The 21526-nt window shown below is 44.1% G+C and overlaps 2 protein-coding genes across 6 annotated transcripts in view; both read left to right on the plus strand.

Moving 5' to 3' along the window:
* Window positions 1–9907, plus strand: part of RC3H1 (ring finger and CCCH-type domains 1) — a 93282-nt gene extending 83375 nt beyond the window's left edge. For 3 of the 5 annotated variants that reach the window (XR_009052640.1, XR_009052636.1, XR_009052639.1), the window contains exons 21-23: window positions 7517–7673; window positions 7780–8455; window positions 9729–9907. The gene's annotated coding sequence lies outside the window, so the exon portion shown is untranslated. The remainder of the gene's footprint in view (window positions 1–7516; window positions 7674–7779; window positions 8456–9728) is intronic. The other 2 variants (XR_009052637.1, XR_009052638.1) reach the window with 2 other exon arrangements.
* Window positions 9908–9916: 9 nt separating this feature from the next.
* On the plus strand, window positions 9917–20804 carry SERPINC1 (serpin family C member 1). Its single transcript, XM_057727435.1, has 7 exons — window positions 9917–10057; window positions 12078–12447; window positions 12766–12981; window positions 13659–13796; window positions 16126–16516; window positions 17803–17867; window positions 20551–20804. Exons 1-7 carry the CDS (start codon window positions 10017–10019, stop codon window positions 20725–20727), a joined length of 1398 nt encoding a protein of 465 aa, XP_057583418.1. The 5' UTR covers window positions 9917–10016; the 3' UTR covers window positions 20728–20804.
* The last annotated feature ends 722 nt before the right edge of the window (window positions 20805–21526 follow it).

Consider the following 21526-nt stretch of genomic DNA (forward strand, 5'->3'; position numbering starts at 1 on the left):
GCATGAAGAAGAAAAAAAGGGAGAGGGGACTATTCCAGATTAAAAGGAACTTTAGAGATACAAAAGTCACATGTGGGACTTCCGTGGTGGGTCCAGTAAGGTAAGAATCAGTGCTCGCAGTACAGGGGGCCCAGGTTCGATCCCTGGTTGGGGAAATAGATCCTGCATGCATGCTGCAACTAAGGCCCAGCGCAGCCAAAATAAATATATTTTTTTAAAATCACATGCAACATGTGGACTTTGGATCCTAATTCCCACAAACCAAACATTCAAAGACTTCTTTTATATAGCTAGGGGAATTTGACTTAAGTATTGAGTATTAGATAAAACCAAGAAATGATGTTTTTGTTCATTGTGATGATAGCAACGTTGTTACATGATAAAATGTCCATATTTTTTAAATGGATAGTTTCCTTTAAAATAACTAAATATTTTTAAAAGAAAAATAACATATATTACCGGTGAACAAACATGGCTCCTGTCATCAGTTAGCAATTAGATGTCCACTGACCTCAAGAGAGGGGGCCACAGTAAAAAAGTTCAGAGGGTATAAAGGATGGTAAGTATGGCAACCATTCTTGAATGTCATAAAATCTAGAATGGGAATTCCCAAACCAGACCTGCTGTCTTTACCACTTAGCTAGGCTTACGCTGCTTACAAGCAACAGGATACTTTCTGACCCCTTACACTGATTCACTGATTAATATGAGTTTGGTTTTTGTGTGTATTAGCATTTTAATCCCAATAACCAGCTAATCTGCAATACCAGTTTGTAAATCCCTCTGCTTTCCAACATGGTGGCTCATTTAGTTAATGGCTGTCACCCTTATTTGAAACACCTAGCACATCAATTTACTAAAGTAATTTACTGAATACTCCGCATATGGCACAACAACATAGAGGACAAAGAGGAAATACTCTCTACCCTTAAAGAGCTCAGACGCCAGTTATGGAACTTGACATGTAAAGGGTAGGTAACAATCATCTACAAAACACTAGTAGGCAGAATTACCAAGGGATTATTCAACAACAGTTATCCTCAAAAGAGAAGAGCAAGGAGCTGTGAGACCATACACAAGGAAGATTTAAACTTGCCTGAATGGGCAGCAAAGCTTTCCTGAGGAAGTGGCATTGAAGGTAAGAAACAGCTTGGGGGGCAAGGAGTTGGGGTGGGACAGGAGAGTCCTAGTCAGAGAAAAAAAGATGTATGACCTCTGCAAAACAAGACTTATGGAAACTGGATTCTATGTCAGTGCTTCTCAAACCTAACGTGAATGCAGTTCACCTGGGGCTCTTTTTAAAGTGCAGTTACTGTTTCAGCAGGTCAGGAGTGGGGGCCTGAGATTATCTAACAGGCTTCCAGGTGATACCAGTACTGTTTGTCCAGCGACCAACCCCGAAGATCACACATTTGAGTAGTAGGGTTCTTTCTACGTGATAGGCAATTTTAGAAACAGAAGGATCCAGTTTCTGCCTATCAGACTTAAATTGTAGTGAAATGAGCATGTGAGGCATAATTAGCACCACTTGGAGACCACTTAAAGGCAAAAGTGTAAGGCAAGCAAGGTGATTCCGGAACATTTTTACATTTGAGGAGTCCTGAAAGGTATAGAAGGGTTTTATATGATGAACAAGGTGGGAAGTGGAAACTCCAGGCCTGGGAGCACATACACAATCATGAAAGAATATGGCCTGGAATAGAACTTGAAGGAGTGGAGGATAACTAGAAAAGTGAAATTGAGGCCAGGTCTTGAAAAGCTTTTTGTACCCTTCTGAGTTGTGATCTTATCCCTTAGCAAATAAAAACCAGGAAAGATTTTAAGCCTGAGAGTGATGTGATGATTGTGATTGGAAGTGGAATAGGGCCTGAAGCAGAGAGCTCAGTTGTGAAGCTGTTGCAGTAGACTTACAAGAAATGATGAGGGCTTGCACCAGGACAATGGGAATGGAAAGGAGGAGGGGAATTTCCGAGACAGTGTTTAGGCCATACCTTGAGAACAGCACGAGCATGATTGGCATATCTTGTATGTATGTATGTATTTATTGGCTGCATTGGGTCTTCGTTGCTACACACAGGCTTTCTCTAGTTGTGGAGGGCAGGGGCTACTCTTTGTTGCAGTGCATGGGCTTCTCATTGCAGTGGCTTCTCTTGCTATGCAGCACAGGCTCTAGGCGCATGGGCTTCAGTAGTTGTGGCACATGGGCTTAGTTGCTCCGTGGCATGTGGGATCTTCCCAGACCAGGGATTGAACCTGTGTCCCCTGCATTGGCAGGCAGATTCTTAACCACTGCGCCACCAGGGAAGTCCATCATTGGCATTTCTAAACACTCAAATGGGTGCCCTCAAAGGGATGTCACCAGAGTCAGCTGCTTCCCATAATTCCCTTGACCAGGCACAGGCCTGGTCCTATATTATAAGGTTAAAGGGGAAAAATTACCTCTTCAGTGTCAAAGCCCTTTAAAAAATAAGTTTTAAGGAAAACCTACAGTCACCTTAGTTTATCATCACCTTCCTATCTTCCCAAGTCTGAAAATGTTCAAGTTTGTATGATCTAAAACATGCCCTCTAATTTTCCTCAGTCCCTGTGCTTACCGCTGTCATCATCCAAGTGGGCATTTTGTGATCCTGACGGCAAGCTTGGCCACCTGATGAACTCTTGGCCACAGGGCATGACACAGGCTGCCTCTCCAGAGTGGGCTGGCCCATTTCTCTCTGAGCATCTCAAGGGTTTTGTCTCCAGTACCATTCCCTGGCTAGCTGAACCTCTGTAGCCATGCAAGATGTGATTCCTGAAACTTGTTTCTGTTCAAATTTAGGATAGCCTGTGCCCAAGCAGTAGCTGTCGGTTTTCAGCACTGGCCATTTAGGAAGGGCCTGAAATCAGCTATGTCCTGATGGGATAAAAGCTGCCAAGCTATATTCATTTCTAGGCCCTCATTTCTACATCAGTCCTCAAGTGGACTTGGTTAAATTTTCTAGAGCAGCCCTTGGCAGAGGTGGGTAAGAGACACCAGTCACACCATTGACCTGTGCCTATCAAAATGCACACCCTTGGCCTTAGCTTCACTGTGAGTTTCTTCCTGTTCTCGGTCTGTCCAACCCAACCGCTATCTCTCCAGGGAACTTTATCCCACTACCTCTACCTCTGCCTCTGCTGTCTTCCCAGTTTCTCTTTTACCACCTACAACTTCCTAAATTAATGTCGAAGCAATGAGCTTTGACTCCATGCACCTCTCTCTTGCTCAACCTCCCAAGAATACCCTTGTCTGGTGTTTCTGTTCATACAAAAGGTGTCAATTCCTCTGGATAGGTAAGCTTTTTTTTACTTTACTTGATAATCTTAACTTTCCACTTGGGAGGAATTTAAAGTTATTTTCCTGTTAATAAGTCAGCAAAACTACTCTGGGTTTCTTCAAACACAAATATTTATTGAGTACCTGGTACATTCAAGACCCAGTGGCATGTGCACTGGACATGTTCAATAAATATTTGTTTTGATTTGGTTTCCCTGAAACCAAAACTGAACTTTCTAACAGTTGTGAGAATTTGGACAAATTCCAATGAGATGCTTTGAGAATCTTACCTGAAAGCTGCCAAATGATAATGCAGGATTTATTTTGATAAACTTTATTTCACCTTAATTAAAATGTCATAAGCACCAAGTAAACAAGAAACCGAAGGAGCTGGAGACAACTCTTTGTTTTTTGTGCTAGATGTTTTGCCGAATTTCTGTAGAAGAGCTAAGCTTTGAGTTACTCAGTAACCACAGCCGGAGCTCAGCTCTACTGTTTGTTCTCTGCCAAGGTCTTACTCTTGGATCCAAAGAAAAGAATAGAACAGCCCGGCATATGAGGCAGTGGTGAGGACCAGCTCAATTACCTGCTCACAGGAGTTACTACTGAGGCTAGAGGCAAGGCTCGGGAAACAGGAATTTTTTATTACTGACCTTGAAGTAAGTATTAAAAAAAAGAGAGGGTGATTGAATGCTACATTCTTTCCTCTCCTTGGCTCTTCAAACCTACATCTAACACAGCAAAGCACAAAGAGGCCTTCTGAGCTCCTTCCAACCTTGTTTTTGCTCAGGATAGAAATAGTGCTAATTTTTATCTGTTAAAAGTTCTTAAGTCTACCTCCAGTTTCAGAAATGATTAGAAGTTTCTGTGAAGAATTTGATTTTAAAATACACAGTTATTGGACTTCATTGGTGGCGCAGTGGTTAGGAATCCGCCTGCCAATGCAGGGGTCACGGGTTTGAGCCCTGCTCCAGGAAGATCCCACGTGCCGCGGAGCAACTAAGCCCGTGAGCCACAACTATTGAGCCCATGTACCGTGACTACTGAAGCCCATGCACCTAGAGCCTGTGCTCTGCAACGAGAAGCCACTGCAATGAGGAGCCTGCATGCCACAATGAACAGTAACCCCTGCTCGCCGCAACTAGAGAAAGCCCCTGTGCAGCAACAAAGACCCAATGCAGCCAATAAACAAATAAAATAAATGAATAAATAAATTTATCTTAAAAATAAAATAAAATACAGTTATTAATACAGTTTACAGAATACCAATGGCGGGGGGGAGAGGGTGGGGGAGACACAGAGAGACCCAGATTAGTTGGCCCAGTGTACAGGCTGTTTTCTCCTATCCTCATCAAATCAGTCAAACATGAAATAAGAGGAAAGGGATTTAGGGTCATCAAAATCTAGACAATGAAGGCCAAAGGGAGCTGTGTGCAAGAGAACCAAAGACTGGGCTGGTATTAAAAACTCCAAAAGACCAACTGAAAGTCTCATTTGGAATGTGTGTCAGAGACGAATGCTTTCTAATAAAATATGGGTAACGAAAGGAAAAGGTGGCAGCCCCTGACTTTGCTTCTGGGCCTTGGATTTTGGAGGACTCCTGGGCAAACTTGATAGAGACTACCGAGAGGAGAAGCACCAGATGGTGACATACCATAAACCTGCCCCAAGGAAAATAATTAGACACTCTAAGTTTTAACCTGGGAAGACATGGACATTTTCTTGACAGCTATCGTGTAGGAGCCTAAGACCTGTAAGACAGGCAGACAAGGCTTTGAATCTTACCTTTGCCAGCTTTGTGATTTGGGAAATTCCTAACCCTTGTAAACAGCAGTTGTTTCGTCTGTAAACTGGGCATATTATTATCTTCCTGGTAGAGCTGACAAGAGAATTACACAAGCTAATGCCTGTAAAGCACTTAGCATAGATCCTGGCACGTAGTCAATGGCACCTATTATTATTATCATATTCAAAGACTGAAAGATTTTGGACTCCCCTGGTGGTCCAGTGGTTAAGACTCTGCACTTTCACTGCAGGGAGCGTGGATTTGATCCCTGGCTGGAGAAAATCCCCTCACATGCCGTGCAGTAAGGCCAAAAAACAAACAAAGAAAAAAACCCAAAGCTATAAAGATTTTGACCAAACCTAATGTGAAGTAATGGTCAAATTCTAGACAATGAAATATTATACAGTCATTAGAAATTATTTTGCCAGGCAGGGCACACCTAAACACCTCTGTTCTCTCAGTTCCGCCTGAACTGGGCTTCTCTTAGTCTCCTTTTCTCCTTTGTCATTTGCCAGGGACTCAGGCTGCTTCCAGTTCCTCTTTGGTGTTGCCACCACCGCCTTCGCATTGTGACCTGGTGCTCCCCTCTCCCCAGGCCTCTGTGCAACACAACACTGACGCCCTTGTTGCTCACAAACTCCAGGCCTTCTTGACTAGGTGATTAATTGACATGATCATAAATAGAAAAATAAGAAGGTTCATACTGACAAATCTCACTCCCACTCCTGTCTGTCCACATGAGCCCCTATCATCCCCACTTTGTGATACAAAAGTTAGCATACTGTAAACACTGCTTTGCAGCTTGCTTTTTTCTAATTAGTGATCCTAGCCATCCTTCCATATCGGTACATAGAGAACAGCCTCATTCTTTTTGACACTGGCATAGTTTTCCATTGTGGGGAATGTACCTTGGTTTAACTAGTCTGCTATAGATAGAAGTTGTGTCTAATCTTTTACTATTGCAAATCAAGTTATAATTGGTAACCTCATTTATACCCATGCAGATATGTCTGTAGGATACACTTCCTGAAGTGGGATTTCCAGCTCAAAGACTAATAAACTCATTTGTAATGTTGGTATTGCCAAATTTTCTTTCAAAGGGTTATAGCATTCTGCACTCCCACCAGCAATGAGTGAAAGGGCATTTTTCTCACACCCTAGCAAGAGAGTGTGTTGTCTAACTTAGCTGATGTCTTTGAATTGTAATGGTTTCAGTGATAATCCTTTATTAGGGAGTCAGATGGGAACTAGGAAAAGAACAGTGCTTAAAAAGTCTTGCAAAAGAACCACTGAGGAATGCTAAAACTAGCAGGTGACAGTTTGATGAAAAACAGTGTATATTCATATTCCTAAAGTATCTTCTTAGGATACTTATTCAATAAAAAAGGAAATATTGTAATTTTATAGCAGAGAAAGAAACTTGGCAGTTCTGATCTTAACCAAGTGATCAAAATTAGCATCACCAGTAAGGGGACAAATTGGTATCATGTGCCTCCCAATATGATGCACTGAGAAGGATACAATATTACTTCTTCAGTATAACTACCAAAAAAAAAAAGCATAACTTGAATCTAATCCTGAGGGAACCTGAAATATACTCAAATTGAAAGACATGCTTCAAAAATAACTGGTCTGTACTCTTAAAAAAATGCAACAGTCATGAAAGACAAAGAAAAGAGAGCAACTATTCCAAACTAGAGGAGACCAAAGGGACATGACAACTAAATGCAATGTGTGACCCTGGACTAGGAAGGGGGGGTGTTATTTTGGGGGCTATATATTGTTTCCCAAAGTGTGATCCAGAGACCCCAGGAGGTCCTCAAAACCTTTTGGTGTATGCATGAAGCCAAAATTATTTCTTTTCAAAACTATTTTATATGAACTATTTAAATAATTATAATTAGATGTAATTTAGCAAGACTGTAAAGAGGTCCTGAGACCAAAAATTTTGAAGAACCATTGCTATAAAGAACATTAGCGGGAGACCTGGCAAATTTAGAATAAGATGTATGGATTTGAAAATGGTGCTCTATTACCATCAATTTCCTATCTTTGATCTTCTACTTTGGTCACATAAGGGATGTCCTTATTTTTAGGAACCTCACTCTACATAAGGGTTAAAGGGCATTATATCTGCAAATTATTTTCAAACAGTACAGAAAAATCATAGTGAGAGAGAGGGAATCAAAGAGAGAGGGAGAGGGAGAGCGAGAGGAAGAGAGGAATACGGAAAGCAAAGCCAAAAGCAAATGTGGTAAAATGTTAACAATGTGAATATTGGGGGAATCTGGGTGAAGGGTATACAGGAATATTTTGTACTATTCTTGCTACTTTTCTATTCCTTTAAAATTATTTTAAAATAAAAAGACTTTGAGCCTTATTCTTGCAAATTTCTTACATTATCACCTCCTGATCTTTCCCTCTCCTGCCCCCAGTTCCATGGACCAGACCCACCTATCTGCCCTTCCCCTATACACACTTTAGTCAGATGACCAATAGCTTTGATTGGGATTTTATGTCTGCTATGAAGCATGGAGCTCCTTGAGGACAAAGTCATCTTTACATCCTCAGGCCCAGCACCAACCATACCTGGTAGGTATAGGCATTTATTATATGTTTCTTAATTAAATGAGCATATGACTCAATGAATGAATGAAAAATTAAACCCAATCCCTGATGTATAGTTCTTTTCCCACAGATGTTCACCAGACCCTTGTGCAGGGTCCACTCATCTGCCTTCCTTCAAGGACCTTCTTTACAATGCACAAGTCTCACAACTCCTACAAGCTGGAACAATAGGTCTGAACACCATATTCCTACCTCAGGGTCTTTGTATCTCCTGTTTCTTCCATGTGAAAAGCTCTTCCCAAAGATATTTGACTCCTCCCTCATTTTATTCTGGTCCCTTAATGTCAGTTTATTACGGAGGCCTTTCCTACCTGCTATTTTACAGCGGTAATCTCCCTACCTCCTCCCATCACTTTCTAGTCCCTTGCCCTGTTGTACTTTCCTCTGTAACCCTTAGTAACACCTGACTGACATATTATAGATTTATTTTTTATATGTTGATGTTTATATGTTATTGCTGCATGTCTTCCTGACTGGAGCTCCCAGCCCCTAGAACAGTGCCTGCTGACTCAGGTAGTGCTCCTGTGTTTGCTGAACACGAGTGGTTGAACAGAAGACTTTCCAACTGTCTTTTTTTTTTTTTTCAGTTGCGGCTCATGGGCTCCTTAGTTGTGGCATGTGGGCTCCTTAGTTGTGGCATGCAAACTCTTAGTTACAGCATGCTTGTGGGATCTAGTTCCCTGACCAGGGATCAAACCCGCACCCCCTGCATTAGGAGCGTGTAGTCTTATCTACTCCACCACCGGGTAAGTTCCCTCCAATTGCCTTTAATCTGGAGTGACAAGGAGCCTCTGACCGTTCTGGGGCTTTTTAGGACAGTTTCTTGTAACTTCATACTGAACACAGGGGCTGTTGAGGTGTCTAGAGCCTAAATCAGAACTTAGACACAGCTTCAGTCCAGGTAGAGGTTTCCTGTCTAATGAATAAAGAACTCTTTAGAATGCCTATGACTGTACCAAGTTCAAGGAGCCTTCAATCACACAGAAGGTGACATACTTGTATCCTGTGAATACAGTTGCAGCAATCCTTGTGACACTGTTTTTGGCTATTTAGGAAGAGGGAAATAAATATAAACCCGCCCTTTATCTCCATTTGTTTGACTTCATCTCCCCAATAACTAAACTATGTAAAAATAACAATATACATAAATAAAAATATTTCATTCTGCTTGCTTTTTATTTTTTTAAAAAAGGGACACCGTTATATTTTATTTATTTATTTATTTGGCTGTGTCAGGTCTTAGTTGTGGCACATGGGATCTTCATTGTGGCACACGGGATCTTTCATTGGCTTCTCTCTCGTTGTGGTGCGTGGGCTCTAGAGGGCATGGGCTCAGTAGTTTCAGTGCAGAGGCTTAGTTGCCCCATGGCATGTGGGATTTTAGTTCCCCGACCAAGGATCGAACCCATGTCCCCTGCATTGGAAGGCAGATTCTTAACCACTGGACCACCAGGGAAGTCCATGTTCTGCTAGCTTTTTAGAAGTATTTCAGTAGTTGCATGTATGTTTTTCACCTGCCCCACCCTGTCTCCTGATCCCCCAATAGAATTTTTCTAAGTATCCCATCCAGCTCATCAACCATAGAAATGTCCTTGGCAGCACCCTGAGGCCTCTGCCTTTGTGCCCCCCTCTCACCACTTCAAGGATGAATGGGGAATGAGTCCATTTTACACACAAACGTAACCGTTGTGTGTCCTTCTCTGGGTCATGGACACATTGGCTATGAGGACTGAAAGTAGCACCTGTTTCAGAATATTTCTCTTCTCACCCCTGTGATTAGATAACATGGGCTCTTTATCTCTCTCTTCCCTAAAAATCTATGAGAAAGAGGGTATTGCACTGAGAGGTAGAAGACTAGAGGTTTCCGGACATTCAATCTGATTAGTTATATACTATTTTATTTGTTATAGAAAATATACCATTTTCTACCTCCTGGTTTGGTTCACCAGGGGGAAAAATTTCCTGCAAAGTTCTAAGTCTGAATTTGCGAACATGTTCTCCTTTTGCTTTCCTATAAAGATGAAGAAGAATGTGAAGGACTATGAGTAAGAAAGGTGGGCCTTCTTTCTCCGGACCGGACTGAACTTTAAAACTTCTCTACTAATTAACCAAGACTGGGCTCTACACTTTGCTTAACCCTGGGAGCTGGTCATCAGCCTTTGACCTCAGTCCTCCCCTCCTCACCAGCTCCATCCCCCACCCTAGCCTCTGGAACCTCAGTCAGATTTAGTGGAAAGAACCAGTTCAGAGGGATTGCCTCAGACCACACTATCTCCACTCGCCCAGACCTGTGGAAGATTAGCAACCATGCTTTCCAATGGGATAGGCGCTGTAGCTGCTGGAAAAAGGTAAGCGCGGTGAGCTTTCCCCTTGCACACCCTCACTGGGTTTTCTGACCTCTGAGGGACTCATCAGGAGGGCCTCGACATCTTCGAGAAGACCAGGCCCTCTCCCTGGTGGTTATAATCAGACTTGTTCGGAAGACGTCATTCCAAGCGACCTCCCTCCCACTCCCTTCTTGGGGTGAGGCCTTTCCCTAAGCCACACCTCGGATTCCTAACCAAGGAACAAAGGGGATGCCTTCCCTTGTGCAGAGATGCTGCTTCAGTGTCACCCCCCACAGCAGTCCAGGAGACACTCCAAGGGGAGTCGCTGGCCTGCCAGACAACTGAGAAGAGGGCAAATGTAATCTGTGAGGACCTCCTAACTCCCTTTTTGCTCCTCCTTCCACTCAATTCTCCCCTCCCCCCCCATTACAACCCCCACCCCCCATCTAAGGTCTCAGTGACCTTTGACAAAGGACTGCAGCCCTCAACACCACACGCATTCCTTTCTTGATCTGGTTTTTTACAGGAAGCTGGAAGTGAGGCTGTGGCTTCGCCACCTTGGTTTTTCTTAAAGCACCTTGGTGCTTAAGAGTGCCCCCAGGGCCCCCTCAGCCTCCGCTTGTATTGATATTTCCAAATTTTGCTGAGGGACAAAAATGGGAAACAGAGGCAAGCAAGCCAAGGAGAAGAATGGCAAGGTCCTCTCTGCTTGCTCACCCTGCCTTCCCTAGCTCCCTCGGCACCTCTGCTCTCCTACTCTGTGCCTCTGTTCTTAAAAGGATGGCAGGGTTGACTTCAGATCATGAGAGAAGTCAAGTACCCCTCAAGCTGCCCCCAGCTTCCAGCCAGCCCCACACTTGCCCAGCAGACCACTTTGGTGAGTCTTTTCTGCACTGCATGCGTAACCTGTTTTTTCTGCTGGGAGAAGATTGAGAAGACTCAGTACCCACATACAGACCCCCTTCTCTAGACCTAGGGGCCCCAAGTCAGCCAGAGGAAGCTCCTGGCCCCTCATGTCTTATCTATAAAAACATTACAAGACAGTTTATCTCTTGGTTTACTTAATTGTGTGTCCCAGTTCTTCTAATTTGTCAATTTCATGATCTCATTTTTTTTTTTAATGGTGAGATTATTTTTATTTACTTTAGCAAACACGTTGGAAGTTACCAAAATAATGAGGGCCTGACCTAAGACAGCGCGAGAACAAGGAAACAGAATGCACAGAATCCAGCTAGGGTCTCACTAATGAGAAGAGCAAAAGGGAGAAGTTCAGGGTGACTCTCAGGTTTCTGGATTGGCTGACAGGGTACCTGACGGTCCCATTTGCTGAGCTAGAGGACACAGAAGGAGAGGCAGGTGTGTGGGTGAGAATTTTGAATTCAGTTTGCTTGTATTTCACTAAGGAATCTGCAGGCCATTCAGGTGGAATTGTCCAGCCAACAACTGGTCTGGAACTCAGTGGAAGGATTGGGCTAGAGCTAGAGATTTGGGGGTTTTCAGCACATAGATTGTGGCTTTGTTTCATTCATTCCTTCTTAGCCCTCTCGAGTTGCTGAAATCCCTCTGCTGTATCAAAATCCTCCCAATCCTTTAACATACAGGTTAAAAATCCATCTATTTCCGAGGCCTTCCCTAAACAGCTTCTGTTAATGGCTCCTCCGACTGACCTGAGTCTTCATTGGGCACTAAAGTTCCCTGCCATTTTTCATGTGTGCATGTTCCTTCTCACCGACTGGAAACTTTGCATTATTTATATCTTCCAGCATGAGGCCTTGGGCACACAATACTTCTAATAACATCAGTTGCTCCAATAGTTGATTCTAATTTCAACATGCCTATGTCCAGGCAAGTGAAACTGTCCACTTGTAAAGAGTCCAGGACTGCACTTGTCCTGGGCCCTTGTACTTTTCAAAGGTTTTGGCCCTCCTCCTGACCACAGCAAGTGGGCTGGTAGTCTGTGCTTTCTTGGGGCAAATCTGTGATGGGCAGTGGGACAGGGGATTTCTCAGTCTAGCTTAACTAGGCTTTCTGTCCCCCATAGGAGCGTATGTCTTCTCTCCCTGCTGCTTATTGGCCTCTGGGGCCGTGTGACCTGTCACTGGAGCCCCGTGGAGGACATCTGCACAGCCAAGCCTCGGGACATTCCTGTGAATCCCATGTGCATCTACCGTTCCCCAGAGAAGAAGGCAACAGAGGGCGAGGGCTCAGAGCAGAAGATCCCCGAGGCCACCAACCGGCGGGTCTGGGAACTGTCCAAGGCCAATTCCCACTTTGCTACCATCTTCTATCAGCATCTGGCAGACTCCAAGAATGACAATGACAACATTTTCCTGTCACCCCTGAGTATCTCCACAGCTTTTGCTATGACCAAGCTGGGTGCCTGTGACAACACCCTCAAGCAGCTGATGGAGGTACAACCCAAAGCCCTCTGCCTAACCTCCCTGCTGGAACACCCAAGAGAACATATATGTGTTGGCCTAGAGCCCTTTAGAGACTTTGGGTGGTATTCCAGTCTCTTTGTGTTTCTTTTTCCCTTTCCCCTTCCTACCCTTTATTCTTCTTTTATCCATTTGTTCATCCAGAAAACATGAGCCGAGCATTTACGCTGTGCCAGGCAGTGTTTGGAGGAACTCACACGATTGGTCAGGGGCTGACGGGCAGTGTGCTCACCACCCGTGCTACCAGGCTGCCCCACCAGACTCACCACTACTTTCTCTTGGCTTCTACAGGTTTTTAAGTTTGATACCATCTCTGAGAAAACATCTGATCAAATCCACTTTTTCTTTGCCAAACTGAACTGCCGACTCTATCGGAAAGCCAATAAGTCCTCTGAGTTGGTATCAGCCAACCGCCTTTTTGGAGACAAATCCATTACCTTCAATGAGACCTACCAGGACATCAGTGAGCTGGTATATGGGGCCAAGCTCCAGCCCTTGGACTTTAAGGTGAGTTGCAGATGTCATCCCTGACCTCAGAGTTATTCCCCTTCACTCAGAAATTAAAGAGATAGAGAAGCAGGAGCCAAATGAACACTGCTATGCTAGTTGAAGGCAGGTGGAGGTGTTATAAGTCAGAGCCCCTGGGATATGTATGTTTGCTTGAAACCTGAGGAATCAATGTAATCTGTGGCTTGTAGAGGCTGCTTTGAAAAAATTATATACAAGTCCTGCAACAAAGTCTACTGACTATTCAGTTGGTATTTCTCAAAATTTTTGGACCACTTGGGTATCTCTCCTGCCACCCCCCCCACAACTCCTGCATCACTTGTTACCTTCCCATAGAACATATCTCATGAATACCCATAAGACTTCAGGTTTCCAGAGTCAGAGAAGATAATATTTTGTTTTCTTTTCCCAAACTACTTTTCTCCTCTTCTGTTTATTTCTTTCTCTTGTTTTCTTTACTTCCTTTCTCTTTCTTCTGTTAATATTTATTAACTATATGGAAGATTCATGACCCTATACGAGATTTGTGAGGTTTCCCCAACCTGGGTTAGAGAGATGGCTTAACCAAATGGTGGGAAAGTGCAGAGCAATGATGGACAAAATAAAGTTCTTCACGGGGAAATGGAGAAATCAATTGAATAGCACAGTTGGGTAGGTTTGTTTCCTGTTCTCCTCAGGGAAATGCAGAGCAGTCCAGAGTGGCCATCAACCAATGGGTATCCAATAAGACTCATGGGCGTATCACTGATGTCATTCCCCCAGAAGCCATCAACGAGTTCACTGTCCTGGTGCTGGTCAACACCATTTACTTCAAGGTACTTCTTTTCCTCCAGCTCGCCCTCTTTCATACCTTTAGGCATGTGTAGGTAGACCTTTTTGAGAAATTGTATATGCATGATCTGGGCAGAAATACAAATTTGCTTAGTCTAGACTCACATCTAGGGCTGTGGCTGCTGGGCTGAGGTCCAAAGAGGGCCTGGTAGTGTCTCTGGGACCAAGGCATAGCATACATACAGACAGCACGCTCAGCAGCAAGGTGTGCGTGGTAATAAATTCTCATACGTATGTGATGATTTCTCCTGTCCAGTTAACTCCATTGTGAAATCTGGAATAAAATGACAGAGTCTATAGACAATCCTCAGTGATGAGGTTTTCTCCATCATCTAGAACAGCTTCTACAGTGACTCAAAATTCCTCTTGCCTGAAGCTTCTGAACCTCCTTTTGCCAGGCTAACCTCAAAACTGCAGAGGCCTTGTGACAATGGTCATGCAGATGGCTTTGTCTTTCTCAGAGAGTCAAGAGTTCTAAAAACTGTTCGAACTTTTTTTTTTTTAATTTATTTTTGGCTGCATTGGGTCTTTGTTGCTGCCTGTGGACCTTTCCCTAGTTGTGGTGAGAAGGGGCTACTCTTTGTTGCAGTGCACGGGCTTCTCATTGCGATGGCTTCTCTTGTTGTGGAGCATGAGCTCTAGGCGCGCGGGCTTCAGTAGTTGTGGTGCACTGGCTCAGTAGTTGTGGTGCACAGGCTTAGTTGCTCTGCGGCATGTGGGATCTTCCTGGACCAGGGCTCGAACCCGTGTGCCCTGCATTGGCAGGCGGATTCTTAACAACTGCGCCACCAGGGAAGTCCAAGACTATTCCAACTTTATCACATTTCTGAAGAAGGCTGAGGGCGAGGGTGCTGGGAGTAGACAGACCATGCATACTCCGGAGGCCTCCCGCTTACTCCAGGCTGCACGGTGCCCTCCCCAGCTAATGCTCCCTGTGCACTCTTCCCCCCACTGCGCCCAGGGGCTCAGCCAGTCACTGCTGTGGCTTGGGGGGTTCCCTCACCCCAAGAATGGAGTGGGTTGCATTCCCACAGTGTGTGTTGCCCTTTACAGTTTGTGGAACACTTTGCCATTTATTGGTTCTCCTGATCCTCATGGCATCACAAGTGAGAACTCGGGCCACTTAGACAGATTACTTAGTTTAAATCCAGACTCTTCCATTTCTGACTGCAAACTTGAGTGAGTTACCTGAGACCTTTCTTGTGCCCCAATTTCTATATCTATAAAATAGTAGTAATGATATATCTACCTCGTAGGGTTACTGAGGGGATTAAGTTAATGGACAGAAAGAGCTTGTAGCGGTGCCTGACACACAGTAAGCATCCTACAAATATTGCTGATAACCAGCTCCTAATTTTACAGATAAAGAACCACCACTCAGGGCTTCCCTGGTGGCGCAGTGGTTAAGAATCCATCTGCCAATGCAGGGGACACGGGTTTGAGCCCTGATCCAGGAAGATGCCACATACTACGGAGCAACTAAGCCCGTGAGCCACAACTACTGAGCCTGTGCTCTAGAGCCTGTGAGCCACAACAATTGCGCCCATGTGCCACAACTACTGAAGCCTGCACATGCCTAGAGCCCGGGCTCTGCAGCAAGAGAGCCACTGCAGTGAGAAGCCCGTGCATCCCAACGGAGAGTAGCCCCCACTTGCTGCCAGTGCACAGCAACGAAGACCCAATGAGCCAATAAATAATTAAAAAAAAAAAAATCCACCACTCAGAGAGTTAAATGACTTGTCCCCAAATCAAGGAGCAAGAAGATGACAACGAATGATTATTACCACTCCTAAATGTCAAAGCAGTGTCTTGTATTCCCCTCCTTCTCTGAACAGGAAGTTGGCCAGGCCTCACTCTCTGCCTGGCAGGACTCCCAGATGACCCCCTGGGGTTATTACCTGTGTCTGGCTTTATTCATCGGGGACAGAGCCCAGCATTTTAGAGGATGGCTTTTGAGAAAGAGGCTGGTAGGAGGCAGAAAGCAAAAGGCAATTAGATTTAAACTCTAGAAGAGACTTGCAGAGAGGCCAGTAGGTTGTTCTTGTTTTTATTTTTCTTGTTAAAAAAGCAAATAGTTGCTGCTGAAAATCTGGGAAATACAGAAAAGTTCACTGAAAAAAACCCACTCGTGATTCTATCACTCTGACACAGTCAGTGTTAAAACTTTTTCATGCATATCTCTTTAGTTTTTGGTCTTAGCAATTATACTTACATATTTATATAATAAAATATTATGACTATTTCCCATGTCAATATTCAAAATGTTTTTGGTCTTCTTGCTTTGTGATTCTCCCACCTGGCATCTTCTTCCAGGGCCTGTGGAAGTCAAAGTTCAGCCCTGAGAACACAAGGAAGGAACTTTTCTACAAGGCTGATGGGGAGTCATGTTCAGTATTAATGATGTACCAGGAAGGCAAGTTCCGCTATCGGCGCGTGGCAGAAGGTACCCAGGTGCTCGAGTTGCCCTTCAAGGGTGATGACATCACCATGGTGCTCATCCTGCCCAAGCTCGAGAAGAGCCTGGCCAAGGTGGAACAGGAACTCACCCCAGAGGTGCTGCAGGAGTGGCTGGATGAGCTGGAAGAGACACTGCTCGTGGTCCACATGCCCCGCTTCCGCATCGAGGACAGCTTCAGTGTGAAGGAACGGCTGCAAGATATGGGCCTCGAGGACCTGTTCAGCCCTGAGAAGTCCAAGCTCCCGGGTGAGTGCAGGAAGGACTTTCCTCCTCTCTCTGCCCCCAGAGTGGTCTGACCAAAGGCGGAAGAGATGGGGAAAGAGTAGAAAAGAGCGAGTCAGGACAACTGGATTCTAATCCCAGTTCTACTGCTAACTCAGGGAAATCTCTTCCCCTTCAAGGTGTCAGTTTTCTCTTCTGTAAAAGGGGAAGTTGGCCCTTGGATCTCCACGGGCCCAGCTGGCACTGGAACCCTTTGAGTCTGTAACTGATAGAAGAGATGGGATCAGGTAGAGAAGAACTTGGAAAGCTTGGAAAATTCAGAGCAAAGAGACAGATATGATTAAGAGCCAGGGACATCTGGGTCCCACAAAATAGGCATAGCTGACATTTAACAGCCTTTCTTCACCTTATACTCCAAAGGGCTTATGTGTTTTCTAAGGTCACATGGATAGATACAGTCAAATGCTTCCCAGTTTTGATACTTTGATAATGGTGTTAAGTTGGTTTGGTTCTTCCAACCCACCATCCTTTAACAAAATGCATTAAAATAACTCTTCTTTAAAAAGAAGCTTACAATGTTAGTTAATTGGATTTACCTTTAATGGGCTGTCTTTAGGTCTGAAAACCACTCCTTCTCTTAAAAGTGCTGCCACACTGTAAGGAAAGACATTTCTACTAGACGGAGTTTTTCTTTAAGAACAGAGTCCTCACCTCCCACCCCGCCCAACCCCCTGAGCTGAAGCATGAGATTAAATTCACAGGAGCCAGACTGAATAAACCCAAAATACATTATTATTTTTAACGTATTTATTTTTGAGGGTATCATTAGGTGAGGGTTCAGGATTTCTTTCTATTTTTCAAAAGTGGCAGGGCAAGAATAAAGATGCAGATGTAGAGAACGGACTTGAGGACATGCGGCGAGGGGGGTAGGTGGGAGGGGGAAGCTGGGACAAAATGAGAGAGCAGCATTGACATATATACACTACCAAATGTAAAACAGGAGGCTAGTGGGAAGCTGCTGCATAGCACAGGGAGATCAGCTCAATGACTGGTGATGACCTACAGGGGTGGGATAAGGAGGGTGGGAGGGAGGCTTAAAAGGGAGCGGATATGGGGATATATGAATAAATACAGCTGATTCACTTTGTTGTACAGCAGAAACTGGCACAACTATGTAAAGCAATTATACTCCAATAAAGATTTGGAAAAAAAAAAGCCCCAAAGGACATTTTAATTTAAACTGAATTCCTTTCTGTGGTTGAAGCCAACTTTCTCCCATTTCACAGAGCTTTCTCTGGTTTTGCTTCTAGGTATTGTTGCAGAAGGCCGGAGAGACCTCTATGTCTCAGATGCATTCCACAAGGCATTTCTTGAGGTGAGGACACCTCTCTGTGCTCTCTATTCTTATGCTGCTTTTTTATTCCCATGCCGCTTTATTATTCAATACATTAATATCTCATGTGATTAGTAACTTTGGAGTTGTTCCTCCGCTGGCTCTTACAGTGTAGACAGCACATCTGAACAGTAGGAGAAAAGGCGTTTCCAGTGTCCCTCAAACCCCAAATCTGTAGTGCCCTCCTCCACGAGGCCTGCTACAATATAGCTCTGACTTGAAGCCCTCATGGTCTAATTGTTCCACCCTCCATCCATTACCTCTCCTGGGAACGTAGACAGTAAGGGGAAGGTGACACAGGAAGAGCAGCCAGGAAAGGCATTCAGAGGAGAACCAGGAGAGGATGAGCTAATGGAAACCCAGGAAGGAATGTTAAGAAGATGGAAAGCGTCTAGTAAGGAGATTGAAAAGTGACCACAGGCGACTTTTCCCTGAGGAATCTGGACAGCGTAGTGGGGGCACCACCTAATTGTAATGGTTGAAGAGCAAATGGAAAGGAAGGGAGGGGAGCTGGTGAGTGTAGATCATGTCCTACAGTGTGTTCCAGAAAACTAGAGCTCTGGACGCTACTGCAGGTAACAAAAGGTTAGGTGATCAAGTAAATGTATAGCCTCTTTTTGGGAAATTAACAAGAATCAATGCATATTGGAGTGTCGACATCTGAGCAGTTCCACAGTGAAGAAAGTGGTTCAGTATTGCTTAACCTAGTGTTGCCCCAACTAAGATGCCCGTGGAAACCTTTACTAGAGTAAGAGCTGTGTAAATCCTGTAGAATTTCTGGCTCTCAAACAAATACTGAACTATAGATCAATGGCATTAGCTAGCTGGGGAGCTTAACTCAAGATGGTGTCTGAGAATCTGTATATTTTCAAAGCTCCTCAAGGAATTTTGATGCACAGCCAGGTGTGGGACGCCTTTATGTAGGTTATGCTTTGGGGGAACCAGGCTGTGAGGGAAATGTGATGGGCCAATGTTAGAGGAAGGTCACAGGAGGGAGGAAATCACCAAGAGACAAGAGTGTGGTCAAAGAGTAAGGTTTCAGAGCATGGTGCTGGCAAACATAGTTGCGGAGTCCAAGTTCAGTGCAGTTAGGAGGAAAGTGGACGGATCAAGGGACAGGAGGCAGTCAGTCTTTGTAATGGGAATGAGGAAATGCGATAGCTTAAAAAAACAAAGGGTTATATAGTCTGAGAGAAGGATAATGTAATTATAATCTCAAAAGTCGAGATGTTCTGAGAGATGTCAAGTTCAAGGGGTAGCCATGGACTAGTTTAAGTGAAGGTAATGCTCATTGGGTTGGATGAGATAAAAGAGATGGGAGGCTAGAGTAATGAATGGGTCTCCTGCCACAATATTTTAATTGTCTAGGTCACATGATGGCAGGAGTCAGGGCAGACAGAAAGGCTATTGGCTAGGCAACAAAATCCTCAATGTGGGAATATAATCTGTAGGACAATAGATGTCCATGACCTGTAGGACAACAGCAAGAGTAGAGGGATATATCTTAAAGATACTGAGGTCAGAACAGGGGATTTTACATGAGTACTGGATTAATGGTTTTGGAAGTAAAAACTACACGGATACCACATGGATTATGGAAGAGAGAGCACTTAGAAAGATTGCAAGGGAAGATGACTCCTCAGGGTTTTAATTATGATTGAGAACCTTCTTCCAAGGACTGCAAATAGAAGTGGTCAGCTCAGACCTCCTTGAGGGCCTTGAGTTACTATTAAGAAGCAGCAGCAGTTCACATTCATTTTGTGTACTTGAGCCCACTAAACAATGATGCAAGTTTCCTCCATGGCTCTTGGGAACCCAATACACAGGACCCCAACTGATTGTAGAGCTCCTGAGGAGCCATTAAAAACCAGAATCTGACTTGAATAAAAGGATCCTGGTCTTACAAAAGCTCCAGTCTGCTCATAAATTTAATGCTGGAATGATCATGAAATAGATAGCACGGGTATAAGGGAGAGGTGGTAAGGAAAGAGGGAGGGCGAGAACATTATCGACCAGCTCCTCAAAGCTCAGGGATCTGAAGTGCTTTCATCAGAGGTGGGGACAGAGTTTTAGTGACATTCTGGGTCCCCAAAGTTTTCTAAAGATATCTCTCTCCAGACCTGTGCAGTTCTACTTACCAGCAAGTTCAAATACCATCATTTCAGTCTATTACTCCAAGAAATACTCATTTCATCCAGCCAGAGGACCCACCTCTTTTCACAGGCCCCAGCTCCTGAGTGGCTGCTTACAGTAGTTATATCTGGAATCTTGATTCTCCAGGAGTGAAACTATCTCAACTACAGTGCTCTAATCTTGAGTCAAAATGTCTTTTAGTATCCAGTACAATACCATATACAACGGTGCCAGCCAGAAATGTGACAACCTTGTATACATCCAGATCTCTGGTTTAGAGGTTATCTGAATGGACCCTGGCACTTATTATTCAGCACAAGGCTTGGATGACACAAGTGCTTACATCAATATTCAGTGGATAACAGAAAGACTAAAAGTAGGGCTCCGCAGGGAACCCAACCTGACCCAAGTGTACTTTCAACTGGAAAACAAATGGCATTTTGAGGAATTGCTGTGTCCATGGATGACGTGCCTGCCTGTGATGAGCTGCGGAGTAGCTAACAGAGCAGTCTGTTTCCTATTTGACCTGCAGGTAAACGAGGAAGGCAGTGAAGCAGCAGCAAGTACCGTTGTTGGCATTGCTGGCCGTTCGCTGAATCCCAGCAGAGTGACGTTCAAGGCCAACAGGCCCTTCCTGGTTCTTATCAGGGAAGTTGCTCTGAACACCATTGTCTTCATGGGCAGAGTAGCCAACCCTTGTGTTAACTAAAATGTTATCCTTTGTACTTCTTTCTATTTTGGTTTGTGACTAGAAGTAAAAATAAACACAACTACTCCCATATCTCACAATTATGAATGGACTTTGCCACCTGAAATGAAGACAAGGCAAGTAGAAATGGATATAGAGATCTTGCTGGGAGTTTGGGAAAATGAGGCTTTCAACTGTCCTCTAGCAGTGACCACATCTGGGTCAGGAAAGTGAAGGAGGGAGAGATGTCTTTGCTTCATCTTGAAAGATGGCAGGCATCCTGAGAGGGCAGGGAGAGCTTGAAATCTAGGTAATCCCCTCACACTAAAAAAATTCAAAAATTTAAAACAAATTAATCTCTATACAGAAAAGACAAGGATTCAGATCTGAATATTAAATCATTTAATTCTCAAACCACTCACATGCATAATGTTCTTTTACACAGTGTTAAAATAAAGAGGAAAATGTATTTTTATACAGAATTTCAAGTATACATTAATAGACTTTTCAAATTACTAACCAAGTTGCTAAGTTTTCATTCACATTGTTCTTAAAGCTGTTCAACGAGAAAGCTTTTGCTAAACTGCTTTAAATATGTTTATATAAACCCATATATCTTCACTCTTTCTCTGAATCTCCCTCCCCCAACCCCAGTCGCTGCCCACCCTCCTGCCCTCCCCCCTCCCCCGATACAACAGGGCTCCTGGGGCTCTAGGATACATGCAACCCCACCAAGAACTATTGGCTTGTCATCAGGGGAAGGACAGAATCCACAGGAGGAGAGACTGAGAATGCCTGTCAAATTAAGGGAGAGAACAAA

Source organism: Hippopotamus amphibius, chromosome 3 (genome assembly GCF_030028045.1).
Source record: "Hippopotamus amphibius kiboko isolate mHipAmp2 chromosome 3, mHipAmp2.hap2, whole genome shotgun sequence".
Classification (NCBI taxonomy): Eukaryota; Metazoa; Chordata; class Mammalia; order Artiodactyla; family Hippopotamidae; genus Hippopotamus; species Hippopotamus amphibius.

Bases quoted from the DNA above. Each gene is read 5' to 3' on its own strand.
- SERPINC1 (XM_057727435.1), top strand. From the start codon at position 10,017: ATGCTTTCCAATGGGATAGGCGCTGTAGCTGCTGGAAAAAG. The intron at 12,448-12,765 runs GTACAACCCAAA...TGGCTTCTACAG, and splicing joins CCCTCAAGCAGCTGATGGAG to GTTTTTAAGTTTGATACCAT. The intron at 12,982-13,658 runs GTGAGTTGCAGA...TGTTCTCCTCAG, and splicing joins TCCAGCCCTTGGACTTTAAG to GGAAATGCAGAGCAGTCCAG.